A 19,906-nucleotide genomic window follows, 5' to 3' on the forward strand; every position below is an offset into this window, starting at 1 on the left:
AAAAGAGCTATATTTCTGATTGGCTGGGCGGATTGCAAACCACGCCCCGTAAAACTCCCAAAAAGTTTTGTGAAGCCGCCATTTTATTATCCTCGCATTAGCATTATTAGCATTAGCCCCGCGCAGAAACGCAGAGAGACTAACTTATGGCAACACAAAAGAAAACATGGGAGCGGTGGAGATGAGGAGGTGTCGGCGTTCTGGTGATTTACTCGGAAGGCTTCAGTAGACTCCCAGCAGCTTCTACTGAAGCCTTCCCCAACTCCGGGGACTTTGGGCGGCAGTATACGCCGTGAAGTGGTTTGCGGCCTGCCAGTAAACCCAAAGCAGAAGAAGAAGAAGTGACGTCAGCGGCTTCATATGCCTAATCCACCCCCAGGGACTTTTTCCGGTGTGAACGCGATCTGTACTTAGTTCATGCGAACTAAAGAGTTCGCATGAACTAAGTTTGCATGAACCTTTGTGGGAAAAGTACCGCAGTGTGAATGCGCCTATTTTCGGAACTAAAGTGGGAAAAGTACTGCGGTGTGAACGCGCCTAATATGGCGGACCCTCCGCGTGAACGCGCAAACGGAGGGGTAGGGTGTAGCATAGATATATATAAACACTAGATGACTCACCCGCGCTGCTGGCCAATGGAGACCGACGTTGCCACTTGGCCGCCATCTTGCTACAGGCAGTTCTCTCATTCATAACATTATGGTTTACTATTTAAATAACCATAGCTTGCTCAATTTTCAACCAATTTTCAAACGGTTTGGTTTTTTATAAACATCAAAGATGTAGTTATGATACTGCATACTTATAATCATGGACTTTCATATGAAAATAACATTAATCAGATAAAGCAATAGCTATACACACACACACACAAGGTATTTATATTAAATATTTGCCGGTGTATATATTTCCATTTATTTTATTATATTGTTAATATTTAAAATAAATTATAAAATTAAAATACATTTATATTTTATATATAAAAATCGGTCTCATGTTACCACTCTGTAAGCCAAGAGTTGTTAATTTAGCAATGCCTTAGCTTTAAGAACAGGGACACAACTAATGACAATAGCATATGTTGGTATATTATTTAGATATTCACACCTTTATCAGAAGAACCAAACCAACATAAAATGTGCTCACAGACAGGCCAGTTCTGTCTAATTTATCACAATTATTTTTGAGATCTTCATATCATCCTAGTTTTGTATAGTTTAATTTGTAAACAAATCCAGAACCTTTGAAATATGTTATTGAAAAAAGACCAAGAATAATATAAACTGTACCATGTGTCCTTTTGTGTCCTTCTGTAGTCATTTGTGGTTTGTCTGGTTCACCCCGGCTGATATATCACAAAATCCACTGTTTAAATTGTTCCCTATATTGCCCCTATGCAATATATGCACCAACAATCAATCATCGTCCAGCCTCAGCTTTGGTATTCTTTCACAACCATGTTATGGGTTTATTAGACTGAGCAAACATAAACATATGTGGGGAACATAGTGCTGCGTCTCCTGTCCGGTCAAATTCCTCACTCCTGAAGTGCTCACTGCAGAGCAGTGTCCTGTCACAGGAAACAAAACCGTCCCTTCTTAGGCGAGTTCCCACTGCCTCCTCCTCTCTTTGGTTTTGGGAAACCTTAAAAACATGAGAAAGGTAGCCAGATATATAAATTATTGTCAATATGTTCCTCACTTCTTTCCTTTAACATTAAGGGTAGGACAAAAAACACAGCGAAATTATCATATTTTTGGTATGTATGCATGTATGTATAGCCTACTTTAAGAATAAGACAACCACACTAAGAGTAATAAAAAAGGTGTCCAATAGAAACATTAAATAATTGTGTAAAGAAATGGTAACAACATATTCTAAAGAGGCTGGGTCAACAACAATCTTGCAATACTATTATCTCACATAGCCCCACTGATCCTGTGTAGCAGGACTTGTAATGTACATACATCCACTAAGTAATTAACGATTATCCTGATTTTAGTCATAATATTGTCATATCTTACACGTGAAAGGTGATCCCACGGGTTCTTGTTTCCAGACTGCGGTGATTGGAGCATCCGTAGGCTGCACAAAAGTCCGGCATAGTCAGGTACTTCTGTAAACACAAAGCCAGCAAATTCCTGTATCATAATGCAAGATGTTTTTAACAAGCCAAACCACTTGGAAGAAATCATGTGTAACTTAAGTTGTGTTGAAAAGAAAGAGCAGTTCTGCCTCTCCCACTGGTGTAAAGTTGCTGGGTGAACTTTGTAATACTAGGTCTCACTGACAGCCTCTTGTTATTAGCCAGCTAATAAATACAACCACATACACAAAGAAAAGCTGCAATTTCAACATGTCCAAGCATCCTGTATCATAGCCATGCTAATCATGTTTATAATAAACCAAACCGTTTGTAAATCAGTCAAGATTTCAGTGAGTTAAGAGTATTTTTGTGCAGATCACTCACCTGACAACAGCTACCATAACGCGAATCAGAGTAACTGTTGACTGTAGCAAGATGGCGGCCGGTCAGCTACGCTGGAAAATCTCCCATGAGCCATCTAGTGTTTATATATATCTATGGGGTGTAGGGGGTCCACCGGAAGGGGAGGGACTTCGCCACTCTATGACGTAAAACGGCCTCGACAACTTCTGTAGTCCTATTCAGCCACATGTCAACCATCGTTTTTCAGACACGTAAACTCTTCAAAAATCATCAGTGGGGTCAATGCTGATGTATGTAATGTCGTAGAACAAAACGTGATCTGTCTCTTTAATTTGTGTCAAACACAGACCTTATTTCCAGCTATTTTCCAAAATCAAATAGGGAAATTGCATTGCTTTTTGTTGAAGGAACCGGAAGTGGTAAAAATGCTAACTTACTTCCGGGTTTTAGGACGTCACTGTGGTTCTCATGTGTACATAGCTACAGTGTAGAAATGTGAATGAAAATCTTAGGTCACAGGCTCCTCCAACAGTGCAACACAATAAAACAGATAGTGCAAGTAAATACAAATCAAATAGAATAGAAATAATGCAAGAATGAATGTAACATTTGATCTCACGCATCCTATTGATGCATACTGAACTTGAAGGCCACATTTTGTGTGTTTTATGGATGAATTTACTCACCTTTGACCTGCATTCGACCCCCACAGCAGATCAGGGTACTGGCAAATTGTAAATCTGTCTTCTGGACCCACACACATATTTGTTTTGATTTTACAAGTGTGTTTGCCTCATTATTTAATATGTCTCCAATGTGCAGCATCTCAAATCGTATTCAAACAAACTGAACATGAAGGCAACATGTTTTTGTGGTTTTATGAATGAATTTACTCACCATTTGCAGATTAAGATACTGGGATTATGAAGATAAAAGCCCATTTATTGCACAGTCATATTTAATGTACTGTGTTAGTGTGTCTCAAATGTGCACCACCTCAAACCTTCTTACAAACTGAACTTGAATGCAGCATTTTGTGTGTTTTATGAATGGATCAACTCACCTTTGACGTGCATCCCACCACGGCACATCAATATACTGGTATTATGTAAACCATATTTGATTAAGGCGTGTTTTAGCCTCTTTATTTAATGTGTTAGTCTCGTCTCTTTATTGTTGTTATGCTGGAAGTTACCCCGCTGTTGGACAAATAAAGGATTTCTCATTCTGATTAAAACTCTTACATTCATATATTTTGCTTTTTCAAAGTGCCTCCAATGTGTAGCAACTCCTCAAATCTCCTTTACATCAAACTGAACTTGAATGCAGCATTTGTTGTGTTTTATGAATGAATGTCCTCCCAATTGACCTGCACAGTACATCCAAATACTATATGATGTACACCTGCCACTAATTTCTGTGGTGGACGGTCCCACCTGTTGGCCTGCGGTGCATTCAAAGGACTTGTCGATAAAGTGAAAGCCTCATGATGTGGTTCAGTTTGTAATAACATCAGAAGGCCTCGAGAAGTATTTGATCCAGTTCTGCTGCCTGCAGGCTTCCTGTGTTTTGGAGCAACCAAAGTGAAGCTCTTTGACTTCTTGGCACTCCCAGGTGGATGCTCAGTGAGTATTATGGTCTGTTACCGGTGGACCTGAGCTCCCCTGGGACCATGTGACTGGTGTGTGTGTGTGTGTGTGCGTGTGTTTTTTCATGTGTTTTTTGGAGTTGTATATTATGGGATGCATGCTGGTACTGCTTGAGTATTATGGTCTGTCGAGGTGGGCAGGGAAGGAGGGGGGGTTGTCACCATGACAACGGGGTTGCTAAGGGGGCTGGGACTAGTCATAGGAAAAGGGGAAGGAGTGCTTGCATGCAATGTGCCTCGTGCATGCATGTGCAGCAGTGTAGGCATACGTGCGTACGTGCGCGTGGTGGAGAGGAGGGTGGGGGGTGGGGGCAGTAGGCTGAGTATTATGGTCTGTCCGTTGCGAGGTAACTATGCAGAGTCCTGTGAGTGTGGGAGGGGGGGGGGATTATTATGGGATGTCTGCCCCCTTTGTGTGTTAGTGAGGATGTTAGCTAAGCTGTGCCTGTGAGGCTGGGGGAGAGAAGAGCAACGTGTTCTGGGTCATTGACGGCTCTTTATTTGTATCTGTAATATTTGATTATTACTACATCCGGGGCTTCATGGGTGAGCTGTAAATGACAACACAAACAACCTATTGATTCCTGCACCGAGACAGAGAGAGAGCACACCTCGACCGGTAAGTTTCTCAGCTTTGCAAGGCTTTAACTTTCCTTTATAACTCGACAGGGCGAATTTGCATACTTGAGAATAATGCCAGTTAAACTTCACTCACTCCTGTGCAGAGAGAGATATCCTAATATCTGCACATGTCGAAGCATAGACAACTTATTTTGCAGGTGGTCAATCACACGCTTTGTGAGTAATCAGATATGAGGGGAAAGGAATGGGATTAGCAACCAATGCATTTTTTATTTATTCATTATTTATTTCACAGCACCCACCGCCCCCTCCCTTCTGCCCGGACACCCCCGGTTCGGCGGTCCGACGTCATTTTCCCTCCTCCCTCGCCGACCGAGGAGCAAGGTTTAGGAGGGATTAATCAGACCAGCAAGACGTGAAATTAAATCGCTGCACAACATGTCGGGCAGCGAGGATGAGAGGGAAGACTTCGGAGCCGCGGAGGAGTCCTCACTTCTCCACGGTGAGCTGCTTTTATATCCCAAAGAGAAGAAGAAGGTCCATCTCTGACTCAAAGCTAACGTTAGCTTAAGCTAGCCAGTCCGCCACTCGTCATTAGCTCTAGTTAGCCCAACTTGTAAAGCAAATGTTAATAGTTTTATTATTTTAACTCCTCTGTAAAACTCCAATGTGTGTGTGAGAGGTCGAATGTAAGCTGTCAAAGTTTTAAAACCGCAGGAAATACAAGTTTCAACCTGTTCTGTTTGTGGCGTTATGAGTGTGTTGGTGCGTGCACGGGTATTTGAGAGCTCGTGCCCGTGCGCGTGTCAGCAGTGTGTTTGTTCCCCGTGGCCTACAGCAAGGCTTCTGTCCGCGTGCTTTACTCTTTCTCAATAATGACAGGTGTCCTACACACACGCGCACACACACTATTATTATACTTTAAAAAAAATCTTTAATACTTTGTATACATGCTTCTGAGGTAACATTAAGCTGTCTTTGGCTCTTTTCTGCTGTAACAATGTACATTTCCCCTCTGTGGTACTAATTCTGATTCTGATCTGACACACACACACACACACACACACACACACACACACACACACACACACACACACACACACACACACACACACACACACAGGTGAGGAGGAGCAGGAGGATGCTGTGTCTGATGTAGAGGAGATCCCAAAGTCCAAGAAGAAGAAGAAAGGGAAGAAGAGCAGCAGGAGCAGCAAGAGGCAGAGGCCGGTCAGAGAGGTCAGTGTGACAACGTTTTAATGGAACATGTTAAATGTGGCTGTACTAGGTGGTACTGTACACCCCAACATTGTGCACACATGTATATATTGTTTTCAAGGGCTAAATAGTATCTGGAATAAAGTAGGTGACAGTCACGCCATTTAATATTTGTGCTGGTACTGGATGTGTATTTTGTAAATTGTAATTTAAGATATTTTTTTTACACCCCGCCCATTTGACTCTGCACTAGGATTAGGACTATTGTTTATGTTTTTTAGTTTTCTTTGTTTGGTTTCTGTTCTGATTTAATGTAAAGCGTCTTTGAGCATTAAAAAAAGCGCTATACAAATCCCATTTATTATTATTATTATTATTATTATTATTATTATTATCAATAAGAGGTCTCGGATAAAGTAGGTGAAAGTCACGCCATTTAATATTTTTACCTGTACTGGATGTGTATTTTGTAAATTGTGTAATGTAAGCTATTTTTGTCTCTTTACTTTTGCTGTAACAATGTAGATTTCCCCTTTTGTCGGACCAATACAGATCTGCTGATTCTGATCGTGAAGGGTTAGGGTTATGTGTTTATATTAAATGCAAGCAGCACCTAGGAGGTACTTTGGACAGCAGTAGGACAATAACATACACGACATTAAAAACATGGCAGTAGGACAATAACATACACGACATTAAAAACATGGCAGTAGGACAATAACATACACGACATTAAAAACACGGCAGTAGGACAATAACATACATGACATTAAAAACACGGCAGTAGGACAATAACATACATGACATTAAAAACATGGCAGTAGGACAGACAACATAAACAATCATACGGGGGGAATGGATAGTTAAAAATGTTGATATAAAAATAATTTTTAAAGTGCATTTAAAATGTGTATATGTGTGAAGATGGTTACGGTTATTGCATTAAGTGTGGTGGTTGAGCAGCCCAGGGGTAGAAACAGTTTGTCCGTGACTTGAAGCTCCCGTATCTCCTCCCAGAACAGTCTGTGACCTGGGTGAGAGCTGGGCTTTCTTATTTGCTCTGCTGAGGCAGCGGGAGGTGGAGATGTGTTCCAGAGAGGGCAGGGGGCAGCCGACGGTTAACAATGCCTTGTATAATATGTCAGATTCCACATTGAAAACATTTAAAAAGCTGATGTATACAACAGTTCAACCCAAATGTACTCAGTTTACAGGGATATGATAACGGTCTGCAGCATTTTGTCAATTAAATGAATTATTTGATAATCAGTTAATCGTTATGAGACTTTTTTAAAGAAACATCTGATCAGAAGCTTCTCTTGTTCCAGCATCTGAAATGGATTTTATTTCTTGTTTCCTAATTATTTTCTTTAGTAAACGTTTTAAATGAACAATAATTACAAAAATCGTATATTTTTTTTGAAAATGCTTGTCGACTAATTAAAAATCCATTCAGATTTCCCAATCTAGCGGCACAATTATCACTAGAAGTTAAAAGGATGGCACTTTCTTAAATATAGAAAGGTATATAAGCACCACTGTCTTTGTCTAATTTGCATAGCGTCTCTGTGTGTTGCAGGAGTTGCCCGTCAGCTCCCCAGAGCCCCGGATGGGAGTGGAAGCTGCAGAGAGAGATGCAGGAGAGGCAGGTGTTCGGTCAGAGAGTGAAGGGAGTGATTACGCTCCTGGAAAGAAGAAGAAAAGGCGCTCCAGCTCGGCCAAAGAGAAGAAGAAAGGAGGAGGAGGAGGAGGAGGAGGAGTAGGAGGAGGAGGAGGAGGAGCATCATCAGAGAAAGGAGGCTCCTCCAGCTCCAAGAGCAAACGCAAAGATCCAGAACCAGAGGAAGACGAGGATGATGAGGAGGATTGTCTGGTAAATACTCATTGATCAGTTATGGCGCGTTTCCACTACAGCGCGGAGCTCGCTTTAAGCGTGCCGTGCCCGGTCCGTTTTTGGTTGCTTTTCCACTTGGCGTAGTTCCGGCTAGCGGGTACTTTTTCACAGTTTTCTGGCCCCATAAAATCGTGGTTCTTTCCGGGCCAACAACCGGGCTGAGTCGGGCTGAGTATGCTAAACTAGTGAGAGAATCGCTGGCAAGGGGGCTACAACTACAACAAGATGAACATATTTGACCGTGATTTAATTGAAATACACGTTTCAAAATGATGAAGTAACAACATACCGATACCGGTTAGTAGAAACCATGAATTAATGCTTTGACGAGTCTGCAGACAGACGGCAGGCGAAACACCTTTTTAAATGCGTGTTTTCTGAATGGAGATCGGCTAAGCTAACGCAGTATCTGCTCCGACCGTCCACACTCACAACAACGGCCTCCAGACATAAATAACCCAGCGACTGTATTCTCCATGACACAGGCAGTCTGTGGTTTGAACTTGTTTAACTTTTGTCTAGTTTCTGAACAGATATGAGGAGCTGTGAGCTCTGAGGGCTAACAGCTAACGGCTGATGTTGGTTTTATGTTTCACATTGAAGATGACGTCACGGCTCCACCTACACTGCGTTACTATAGTTACTGTAATGGAAACACAGCATAAAGTGAGCCTGGCCTACCAAGGCCTAACTATACCGTACTAAGCCGTGCGAGGCCCTGCAGTGGAAAAGCGCCATTAGTGACCTATTATGCAAAATCCACTTCTTCATGTCTCTTCTACATCAACATGTGTCCCCTCTTCTTCATGTCTCTTCTACATCAACATGTGTCCCCTCTTCTTCATGTCTCCTCTACATCAACATGTGTCCCCTCTTCTTCATGTCTCTTCTACATCATCATGTGTCCCCTCTTCTCCATGTCTCTTCTACATCAACATGTGTCCCCTCTTCTTCATGTCTCTTCTACATCAACATGTGTCCCCTCTTCTTCATGTCTCTTCTACATCAACATGTGTCCCCTCTTCTTCATGTCTCTTCTACATCAACATGTGTCCCCTCTTCTTCATGTCTCTTCTACATCAACATGTGTCCCCTCTTCTCCATTTCTCTTCTACATCAACATGTGTCCCCTCTTCTTCATGTCTCTTCTACATCAACATGTGTCCCCTCTTCTTCATGTCTCTTCTACATCAACATGTGTCCCCTCTTCTTCATGTCTCTTCTACATCAACATGTGTCCCCTCTTCTTCATGTCTCTTCTACATCAACATGTGTCCCCTCTTCTCCATTTCTCTTCATCAACATGTGTCCCCTCTTCTTCATGTCTCTTCTACATCAACATGTGTCCCCTCTTCTTCATGTCTCTTCTACATCAACATGTGTCCCCTCTGTGGAAAAAGACTCTGAAAGTTTCAGGAACAAAGATTCTCTCTCTTTTTGATCCATTTCTATAAAAACCTGTCTGAAAATGAGCTGATCAGATATTGGCCACTTTATGATGTCATGACGATGTGTTGTCTTGTGTAACCATTAACCAATCAGCAACCAAGGTAACCCCCCCCCCCCCCCCTTATCACCTGAATCTCCTCCTAGAGCACCATTAGGCGCATTCACACTGCGGTACTTTTCCCACAAAGGTTCATGCGAACTTAGTTCATGCGAACTCTTTAGTTCGCATGAACTAAGTACAGATCGCGTTCACACCGGAAAAAGTCCCTGGGGGAGGATTAGGCAAATGAAGCCGCTGACGTCACTTCTTCTTCTTCTGCTTTGGGTTTACTGGCAGGCCGCAAACCACTTCACGGCGTATACTGCCGTCCAAAGTCCCCGGCCGGAAGTCCCCGGAGTTGGGGACTGGCTTCAGTAGAAGCTGCTGGGAGTCCCAGCAGCTTCTACTGAAGCCTTCCGAGTAAATCGCCAGAACGCCGACACCTCCTCATCTCCACCGCTCCCATGTTTTCTTTTGTGTTGCCATAATTATTACATGTCACTTTTTAGACGCTTTTATCCAAAGCGACTTACATACTCAATACTGTGGACAATCACCACAGGAGCAATTTGGGGTGAAGTGTCTTGCCCAGGGACACAACGACATGCTGACTGCAGTGGGGTTTGAACCTGTGACCCCCTGCTCCGAACACCTACGGACAACCCACTGCGCCACACACCTCCCTAAGTTAGTCTCTCTGCGTTTCTGCGATGGGCTAATGCTAATGATGCTAATGCGAGGATAATAAAATGGCGGCTTCACAAAACTTTTTGGGAGTTTTACGGGGCGTGGTTTGCAATCCGCCCAGCCAATCAGAAATATAGCTCTTTTCTCAAAAAAGAGCCGCTCGAAAGTCCCTTTGACTTTCGAGGGGGTAAAAAGGTTCGCATGAACTACTTTTAGTACCGGCTCTTTTTGGTGTGAACGCGATCATGAACTAAGTTCGCATGAACCTTTGTGGGAAAAGTACCGCAGTGTGAACGCGGCTTTTGAGTTCTTTGTAACCAGATCTCTCTCAGAGGGGCGTGGTGAGGGGCTCCTTATTTTCATCTAAAGTAACAGACAGAGAATCAGCACTTTGGAAACAGGGCTGAAACAGAGGGGATTATGGGTAATTCTGCAATGATCTGTTTGGTGTTTCAGCCAATCAGAGACAAGTTCTGTATATATCTGAGTCCTATAATATATCGATGAGAAACGGTATAATAGGGACCTTTAATTCCTTCAGAGCTGACTTCCCAAACTCACATCTCTTTTCCTCCTCAGCCGAAAAGCTCCATCCAGCTGTTGGAGACTTGGGGTATGAAGGACATCGACCACGTCTTCACTCAGGAGGACTACAGCTCCCTCACCAACTACAAGGCCTTCAGCCAGTTTGTCAGGTAAGCACACACCTTTGTACATGATATAGTCATAGTCATCGATCACTTTATTTGATGTACCCTTTTTGTCCTTAGACCTTTAATTGCATCAAAGAACCCCAAAATTGCCGTGTCCAAGATGATGACTTTGATGATGGCCAAGTGGAGAGAGTTCAGCACCAACAACCCGCTTAAGGTATTGCAATCACTCTAGTAATGAATGAAGAATGGACATATTCGTTATTGATTCATCTGTTGATTATTTTTTTTAATAATCTGGTGTTTTTAAAAGTCAGGAAAAATGTGAAATGTCCATCCCGGTTTCTCAAAGTCCAAGGAGTGAGAATGTGAGAAATCCATATTTGAGTGACTGAAAATGGTCTCTCTCTCACTCTGTCTCTCTCTCTCACTCTGTCTCTCTCTCTCTCTCACTCTGTCTCTCTCTCTCTCACTCTGTCTGTCTCTCTCTCTCTCACTCTGTCTCTCTCTCTCTCACTCTGTCTCTCTCTGTCTCTCACTCTGTCTCTCTCACTCTGTCTCTCTCTCACTCTGTCTCTCTCTCTCACTCTGTCTCTCACTCTGTCTCTCTCTCTCACTCTGTCTCTCACTCTGTCTCTCTCTCTCACTCTGTCTCTCTGTCTCTCTCTGTCTCTCTCTCTGTCTCTCTCACTCTGTCTCTCTCACTCTCTCACTCTGTCTCTCTCTCTCTCTCTCACTCTGTCTCTCTCTCTCACTCTGTCTCTCTCTGTCTGTCTCTCTCTCTGTCTCTCTCTCTCATTGTCTCTCACTATGTCTCTCTCTCTCTCTCTCTCATTGTCTCTCTCTCTGTCTCTCACTCTGTCTCTCTCTCACTATGTCTCTCTCTCTGTCTCTCACTATGTCTCTCTCTCTATTTCTGTCACTCTCTCTCTCTCTCTGTCTCTCTCTCTGTCTCTCACTATATCTCTCTCTCTGTCTCTCTCTGTCTCTCTGCCTGTCTCTCCCTCTGTCTCTCTCTCTCACTCTGTCTCACTGTCTCTCCCTTTGTCTTTCTCTCTGTCTCTCTCTCTGTCACTCTGTTTTTCACTCCCTCTCTCTGTTTCTCACTCTGTCTCTCTCTGTTTTTCACTCCCTCTCTCTGTTTCTCACTCTGTCTGTCTCTCTCGGTCTCTCTGTCTCTCTCTCTGTCTCTCTCTCTGTCTCTCTCTCTGTCACTCTCTCTGTCTCTCTCTCGGTCTCTCTGTCTCTCTCTCTGTCACTCTCTCTGTCTCTCTCTCGGTCTCTCTCTCTCTCTGTTTCTCACTCTCTCTCTCTCTCTGTCTCTCTCTGTTTCTCACTCTGTCTCTCTCTCTGTCTCTCCTGCAGGGTTCTGCTTCGGCCAACGCGGCGCTCTCGGCTGCCAGCGTGGCTGCAGCTGTGGAGAACATGGTGGTGCCGGGGACTGACGGATGCTTGGAGACCGGAGCCGCTGCTTCACCTCCTGCTCCAACACCTCCTGCTGCTGCTGCACCCCCCGCCCCCCCCGCACCCCCGCTCCGCAAGGCCAAGACCAAAGAGGGCAAAGGTGACATGATGACCAGTGATGGGAATTACGGCTCTTTGAAGGGATTCGGATCTTATGGCTCCGTTCCTTAACGAGAGCCGTTCAAAAGTGGCGGTACTCCTCGTGCCCAAACCTAACCAATCAGAGGCACTCCTGCTTAAACCTAACCAATCAGAGTAGGGGCGGGTCTTCACGGAATACGCTTGGGGAACAAAATCAAGCTTTTTCACTGTTCACGTGAAGGCGAGTGGATTTATGGCAGGCAGTGAACCAACGATAAAAAGAACATCACTAATGATAACTAAACATGAAAATAAGGTGGTTTGGTATTTGTTAAAATAAAGAAATCAAAGTAAAACAAATCATACGGATACAAATAAAACATCAAGAAACATTACATGCCGTTCTGAAGTATTTTGTGATTGAAGTTTCCTCTGTGTTTTCTCAGGTCCAAACGCTCGCAAGAAGTCAAGGCCCGCTGCGAAGCCTGCGCCGAAACCCAAGCCTAAGAAGGTGGCTCCGCTCAAGATCAAACTAGGAGCCCTGAACAGCAAGAGGAAGCGCTCATCTGTAAGATACTTTTATCCTGCCCTTTTTTGTGTTTGATACTTCAGATTTAAATTTAGACGCACATTAAACCAGTCAGTTTTGTTTATCGCGCCTTATATCACAGATTACACATTTGTCTCAAGGGGCTTTAGAGAGTATAAAACACATGACGGACTCAAACTAGGAGGCCTCAGCAGCAAGAGGACGCGCTCCTCCGTAAGATACTTGTTATGCTACCTTTTTTCAGTGTTACACAGCAGATTTACCTTCTCCATTTAGGAAATCATTAAATCCATACATTTTATTGATATAGCCCGATATCACAAATTACACATTTTCATTTTTTCAATTTAGACGCACATTAAACCGGTCAATTTTGTTTATAGAGCCTTATATCACAGATTAGTCTGTAGGGGTTTTACAGATTATAAAACATCGACAGCCTCCGTCCTTAGACGCTTGCACAAGGACATACTCCCACAATTAATGGGGCAACATTTTAGAAACTTCAGGGACAGAGACTTCATGGAAGACGTGCAACAGATTTTGTGTGTACAGATTAAAAAGACCTAAAGAAATTACAACAGACAGCTGTGATCGGCTTTGTGCCACATTACTGCTGTATATACTGTATTTACGCTCAGTGTATTTATTCTTATTTATACATATTTACCTTTTATTTGTATCATTTATTTCGTACAGACTGCTGATAGATGTTTATATAACTGACTGTTTGCACCCTGGTTAGACCCTCCTAATGTCGTTACACTCTGCTTGCATTATGTAATGACAATGAAGTCACCTAATCTAAATAATGATTACATCGAATCCGAATATTGGTAAATGACTATAACGTAACCAGTTAGCGTCTTCTCTCCCGCTCTGTTTCTCCGTCAGAGTGATGAAGATGAACCAGAAGTGGAAAGTGACTTTGACGAAGGCAGTTTCCCCGGGACCGACGGCGCCAACCGCAGCAGCCGTCCTAAGAAGAAACCCAAGAGTGCAAAGAAGAAGAAGAAAGGTTGGCAAAAGAAATATAATGAAGTAAAAAAGTTGATGCTATTTTTGAGTCACTGCTGGATTAACGTCTGAGTAGATAATCGTAGGAGGTTTTCTTTGTTGAAAACGATCAACGTCAAGGTGAATAGGTTAAATTCTCGTGATGGAAAAGAATTAGATTCTAGTCGTTTAAAGGTTTCACAATGTGTCGAGAATGAAAAGAAAGCAGGGAACATATTTGTGTTTCCAGAATAATCCTTTGACTAAAATAAAAAGAGAGTTTGGAGCCTATAGATGGCGAAGTTTACTTGTTAACATCTATGTGATGGTAAGCTGAACACAGCGAGCTCAATGCATGCAAAGCAAGAAGTATGTTGTGTGAATGAACAGCTACCGTGGTTACGTCTTCCAAAGGCTTACTTTACAGTCCCAAATATAACAACTGGCTGGTTCAGGATCCACCAAGAGGAAAAGGAAGCTAGATGCAAACTTTGTATAAAATCGTGCAACATATCCAACATTGGCATCAAAATAAAATGCATAGGCAAAGCAGGGGGTCCGCGGGGTCTTACAAAGTATTACAAGTTGATTTAAGGCTATTAAAAAGAACTAAACGGCATTTTCCAAGGTTTCACATTTTGTAGCTTGTTTTCAATAAGTCTATAAAGTGTCCAAAGAGGTTGTGTTCTACAGTCTGCCTGAATGTACTCATGGCGTAGGTGTGGCGTGTGATTCTGTGGAGTTTATTTACGGCATCTCGTTGGGTTTGACGTCATCTGAACAGGACATCGCTCGCTCACTGCTTGATAGCGCGAAGGTCCGTTTACGCCGGTTGCTAAGCAACATCGTTATGGGGAAATGCAAGTCTGCGTCCAAATGGTTGGAAGATAAGGAGGAAGGACAATCAATACTGTATAGTCAATGTGAGGTCAAGTGTGTCGCCAAGGTAACCGGTTAGAACTCCAAGTGGCGATGAGGTCTTAAAATGTATGGGAAGGGTCTTAAAGAAGGTTTTACATGTGACTTCAGGATTCCTGCAGATACCCTGTGAAGGCATGAAGTCTTTGTGGTGGGAATGTATGTATCAAATGTGGATAGAGAATCGAACCATTCAGCTGTCTTTGTCATATTTTATTTCTTGCAAGACAGTCCAGTCAGTCGCACAGAGAGCATGCTGTCTGCAGAGAGAGCAGAAAGGGAGGGCTTGAGCTTGGTGATAATGAAAGGAGCATTGTTGGAGTGAGGGAGGCCATATCCGGATGTTCTCCGTTCACCTGATTGAAGGGTCATACAGTACTGCCAATCTGATCAGACATTCAAGAAAACCGTGGATTTGTGGAAGAGCCCGATTACGATGGACATTAAATCATTGGGGATCGACGATCGGTCTCGATATATGGTTAAATATAATTCAGTAGGCGAGGCCGTAATTTCGCCGGCTGTTACTCTCATGAGCGAGGCGGAAAATAATTGTTGTATCATGCCAGAAAGCTGCTGTGTCGTTTATTGCACCTCAAACATGAAAACAAATCCAGAGTTCAGTGTCTCTGGACTTCCTCTAAGAACAAAGGACAGTAACAGAAGAGCTCTGTGGCTTCAGGCTCGATCGCCGTTCAAATGACCGCGTTGTTTCCCCCAAAAGTGGGCGGGGCCATACTTGTACTGATCTATGGACTGTAACTAACAACACTGCAACACATCTTCTTAATAAGGAATGTTCCCAAGCTTAGCTAAGAAGTGTGAGAAGTAGCAAATCTAGATAAACATTAGCAAATACGAATCCCACAATTATATTATTAAAGTAAGTCATATTTTTCTATTACAGTCTTATTTTAGCAGCATCTGCACTTCCGTAAGGTGTGAGAACTCTGCTGAGAACTCTGCTGAGAAGTCTGGAAATTTGAGTCTGGAAAAGTGGAATTTGAAGATGTAAAAACGTGTTATCGTCCTTTCTCAGTGGAGACGGAGGACGGCGACGGCTACGAGACGGACCACCAGGACTACTGCGAGGTGTGCCAGCAGGGCGGGGAAATCATTCTGTGTGACACCTGTCCCCGAGCCTATCACATGGTCTGCCTGGACCCCGACATGGAGAAGGCCCCCGAGGGAAAGTGGAGCTGTCCCCACTGTGTGAGTACTGCAAAGAGAACATTCATAGCTTTGTTAGCATGACGAAACAAAAACACACCCCCAATCAAAGTGTATTTATATAGTCTAATATCACACGACACATGTGTCTCAGGGGGCTTTAAGGATTAACGAACATAGATGACAGTGTAAAAGATAATTAAAACTACAAGAAAATAATAAAAAACATGATGGAACGTGAAATACAAATTAAATACAACACAAACAGTGGAGAAAATGCATATATATATATATATATAGGCAAGGCAAGGCAAGGCAAGTTTATTTATATAGCACTTTTCGACGCAGGGTAATTCAAAGTGCACAATGAACAGACAATCCCACCAATCAAAGTTTATTTGATATAGTCCAATATCACATGTGTGTGTCAGGGGGCTTTACTACGTAACACACATGGATGATTGTGTAAAAGACAATTAAAACTACAAGAACAAATGATAAAAGACATGATGGAACGTGAAATACAAATTAAACGAGATAACCGAAAGACGCTAAAAAAACAATTGGATGAAATACCATAACATATTTTACAGGTGTGTACAACAGTTAAAACACTATACCACCATGTCAATATGAAGTCATGTAAAGTAAAGGAGGGAAAGAAGCTGAAATACTTGAAACACCTGCTGGTAAATTGTGTTTGGTTTGGAAGGTGAACAGGTGTGTCCATGGTGGAAAATTGACTTTATTAAATGATAATTAAAAAAATCTTTGTCTCCAAGAAAACATAAAAGACAGAACGTGAAATACAAATAAAACGAGATAAAAAAAGACGGTAAAAAAAACAATTGGATCAAATATGAGAACATTTTTTACAAGTGGACGTTATTTATGATAATTAAAGAAAATCTTTGTGTCTCCATTTCTCTTTGTCCTCCACTGCCCCCCCCAACCCCATTGCTCATGTTCCTGTCTCTCCCCCCATCCCCCATTTCCTCCTCCACTGTGGCTCCACACACACACACACACACACACACACACACACACACACACACACACACACACACACACACTGAACCCCTGTCGCTTTTGAAAATCACTCCACACCACCCTCCCTTCCTTTTTTTCCTCACACTCCTTTCCGCATACCTTCCCTGCCTTTCCCCCCCCCCTCTCTCTCCCCCTCTCACCCTGTATTTCTGCCCCCAGGAGAAGGAGGGGATCCAGTGGGAGGCCAGGGATGAGCTGTCGGAGGCCGAAGGGGAGGAAGAGGAGGACAGGAGGGACGAAGGCGTGGAGGAAGAGGACGACCACCACATTGAGTTCTGCCGGGTGTGTAAGGATGGAGGAGAGCTGCTGTGCTGCGACTCGTGCCCCTCCTCCTACCACATCCACTGCCTCAACCCCCCCCTGCCCGAGATCCCCAACGGAGAGTGGATCTGCCCCCGCTGCAAGGTGAGAGCGTGCACGGCTGCTGGGAGCGTGCACGGCTGCTGTGAGCGTGCACGGATTCAAGGCTTGTATTGTCATGTGTGCACAGCTACAGTGTAGATGTATCACTGAAGGCTCCTCCAACAGGGCAACGCAATAAAACGGATACAATAGTTAAAATAGTCCAAGTAAATGCAATGTGAGCACGTGCACGGCTTCTGTGAGCACGTGCACGGCTGCTGTGAGCGTGCACGCCGATCTCATGTGGCAGATTCCATCTTGTGCACCATTACTGGATTTTAGATAAGCTATTAGGTCTGTGCAATTAAAGAAGTGATAGTGAGGGGGGGGGGGGGGCTTCACAATGAATTGAAATGTTATCCAAATTGCAGGAAGCACAATATTTGCTAAATATCTTAATAAAATATTGTCGTGCTGCAGAGAAGTCACGGCCTACTCAGTGTTTTACAGATTTAAATAAAAGACTGTTTGGTACAGTGTCTGATCACACCACGATCACTTCAATATACCTGTAATTAGTGATCTTTCCAAATGATGCAGCCCTACAAGCTATGAACGGTTCGATTTGCTTTTGAAATGACACCATTCCTTAAATATCTACATTCCTAAACACTTCTGTCCCTTCTCATGCTTCACATCCTAAATGTCTCCCTCTCTTTCCCCCGACAGTGTCCCCACATGAAGGGCAAAGTCCAGAAGGTGTTGACGTGGAAATGGGGGGAGCTGCCACCCCCCACGCCTGTCCCCCGCCCCGCTGACCTCCCCACCGACTCCCCCGACCCCTCCCCGCTGGTGGGCCGCAGGGAGAGGGAGTTCTTTGTGAAGTGGTGCAACATGTCCTACTGGCACTGCTCCTGGGTCCTGGAGCTACAGGTAACTTGTTGTTGTTGATGTGTCAATTCAACATATACATACAGCATAGAGAGGCGAAGTCCCGCCCTTCTGCTTCCGACCCATGGGACCTTATTTCTGAAAAATTATGTATTGAAGTCAATGGAGAAAAAAAGGTTATCTTTTGATCCCGTTTGAATTGTGCCACGAGTTACACATATGATGTTTGTCAATCTTAAAAATCATTTCCATGTCAAAAAAGTCACAGTTTGTCGTAAAACTGTTGAAATATAAGACTATGAAAAATACGCAACTAGAAAGACTACAAATCCCAGAGTCCCGGTCCCGCATGCTGGCTCTTAGGAACCGACTAACTCCCCTTGTGTGTGCACAGCTCTCAACACGCCCAGACTTGGAGTGATTTTCACCTCTTTTAATACTTTCCGCCTCGTTCTGAAAGAAAGAGGTGAAATGTTCCAACGTGACGGCCGTCTGGGTGTGTGGTGTGAGACGGGAGATGTAGTTCATTGAGCGGTTTCACACACAAAGTGTTACTTCACAGTTTTACGACACATTTGTATTTTTTTAACTTGCAAAATTATCTTTTTAAATTGACAAACATCATATGTGTAACTCGTGGCACAATTCAAACGGGATCGAAAGATAATCTTTCTCCCCATTGACTTCAATGCATACTCTTTCAGAAATAAGGTCCCGTGGAGCTCCCCGGGAAAGGGAGGGACTTCACCTCTCTATAGTATCGCGATACTTTGCGTGGCGATATTGTATCGATACACGGATGCCAAGTATCGATATTTTATTATATAAACTAATCATATTGCAAATCTAAGTTTGCTTCTTGGCAAAGCTACATATCAAATTCTGAGCGAGCTAAGAAAATAACTCGATCATCACCTGCTTCACGTGCAAAGACCTGCGTCCATTGAGCGTTGGCTTTTGTCACATGTTAAACACACTGGAGCCCAATATATCATGCAATCATATATCAATATATATATCGTATCGCAATACTTAGCATATCGTAGAATTGTAATACTATCGTATCGCGGGGAGCCTGGTGATTCCCACCCCTAATATTTTCTACTTTCTTGTTTATTGCTAGTCTTTTTCATCTGTATTGCACTCTGCCATGTCTTTATCATCTTGTCTTGTCTAACGCACTCTCTCTGAAATCTGAATCCAACTGAAGTGGAGTTATCTGTGAGAAATCCCTCATGCACACAAACTAGAAATGCATTGGATTGGATATACTTTATTAATCCCTCGTGGGGAAATTGTTTCTCTGCATTTGACCCATCCTAGTGTTAGGAGGAGTGCGCTGCCATTTTGAACAGCGCCCGGGGAGCCGTGTAGGGAATGGTGCCTTGCTCAGGGACACCTCGGTAGCACTTGGTCTTGCCGGGACCTGAACTGGTGACCTTCCAGTTGCCAAGCAAAGTCCCTATCGACTTCGCCACCACCGCCCCATCGAATATATTGCCACAGATCAATTAGTTTCACATATTTTTGGACGGTCAAATGTACTCACACACACGCAGGATGCTCTTACGTTGCACACACAGTTGCACGGTCACCATAGCAACACACTAATTATGCAGAGAGATTATTTGCACTTCCAGACCGTTTATTAGCACAAAACGTGGAAAAAAGATATTAATCATAGCGTGTTTTTGCACACTTGGAAACCAATGGGGCAATGTAAGCATGTTTGTGTTGTGGCTGTGGCAGGCATGCATTAAGGGCAGTCGGTGATTTGTTGTATAAATGTGTTTTTTAAGTAAAACACGTTAATAAAGTGGGAAT

General features: G+C 43.3%; 1 protein-coding gene and 1 long non-coding RNA gene across 3 annotated transcripts in view; one reads left to right on the forward strand and one right to left on the reverse strand.

The window, feature by feature from the left end:
• Positions 1 to 1,603: 1,603 nt before the first annotated feature.
• On the reverse strand, positions 1,604 to 2,574 carry LOC139435517 (uncharacterized). The gene is made up of 3 exons (XR_011644767.1): positions 2,471 to 2,574; positions 2,025 to 2,116; positions 1,604 to 1,644 (listed from the first exon to the last, which is right to left on the reverse strand). It is a non-coding gene; the product is annotated as an uncharacterized lncRNA (long non-coding RNA).
• Positions 2,575 to 4,505: 1,931 nt separating this feature from the next.
• Positions 4,506 to 19,906, forward strand: part of chd4b (chromodomain helicase DNA binding protein 4b) — a 64,427-nt gene continuing 49,026 nt past the window's right edge. For both annotated transcript variants that reach the window (XM_034101676.2, XM_034101677.2), the window contains exons 1-12: positions 4,506 to 4,716; positions 4,975 to 5,181; positions 5,803 to 5,918; positions 7,477 to 7,770; positions 10,547 to 10,662; positions 10,738 to 10,837; positions 11,986 to 12,184; positions 12,612 to 12,733; positions 13,610 to 13,733; positions 15,669 to 15,841; positions 17,009 to 17,254; positions 17,921 to 18,124. In XM_034101676.2, coding sequence (XP_033957567.1) covers positions 5,118 to 5,181; positions 5,803 to 5,918; positions 7,477 to 7,770; positions 10,547 to 10,662; positions 10,738 to 10,837; positions 11,986 to 12,184; positions 12,612 to 12,733; positions 13,610 to 13,733; positions 15,669 to 15,841; positions 17,009 to 17,254; positions 17,921 to 18,124 — 1,758 coding nt within the window. In that variant the 5' untranslated portion in view covers positions 4,506 to 4,716; positions 4,975 to 5,117. The remainder of the gene's footprint in view (positions 4,717 to 4,974; positions 5,182 to 5,802; positions 5,919 to 7,476; positions 7,771 to 10,546; positions 10,663 to 10,737; positions 10,838 to 11,985; positions 12,185 to 12,611; positions 12,734 to 13,609; positions 13,734 to 15,668; positions 15,842 to 17,008; positions 17,255 to 17,920; positions 18,125 to 19,906) is intronic.

This window comes from Pseudochaenichthys georgianus, chromosome 16 (genome assembly GCF_902827115.2).
Source record: "Pseudochaenichthys georgianus chromosome 16, fPseGeo1.2, whole genome shotgun sequence".
In the NCBI taxonomy this organism is placed as follows: domain Eukaryota; kingdom Metazoa; phylum Chordata; class Actinopteri; order Perciformes; family Channichthyidae; genus Pseudochaenichthys; species Pseudochaenichthys georgianus.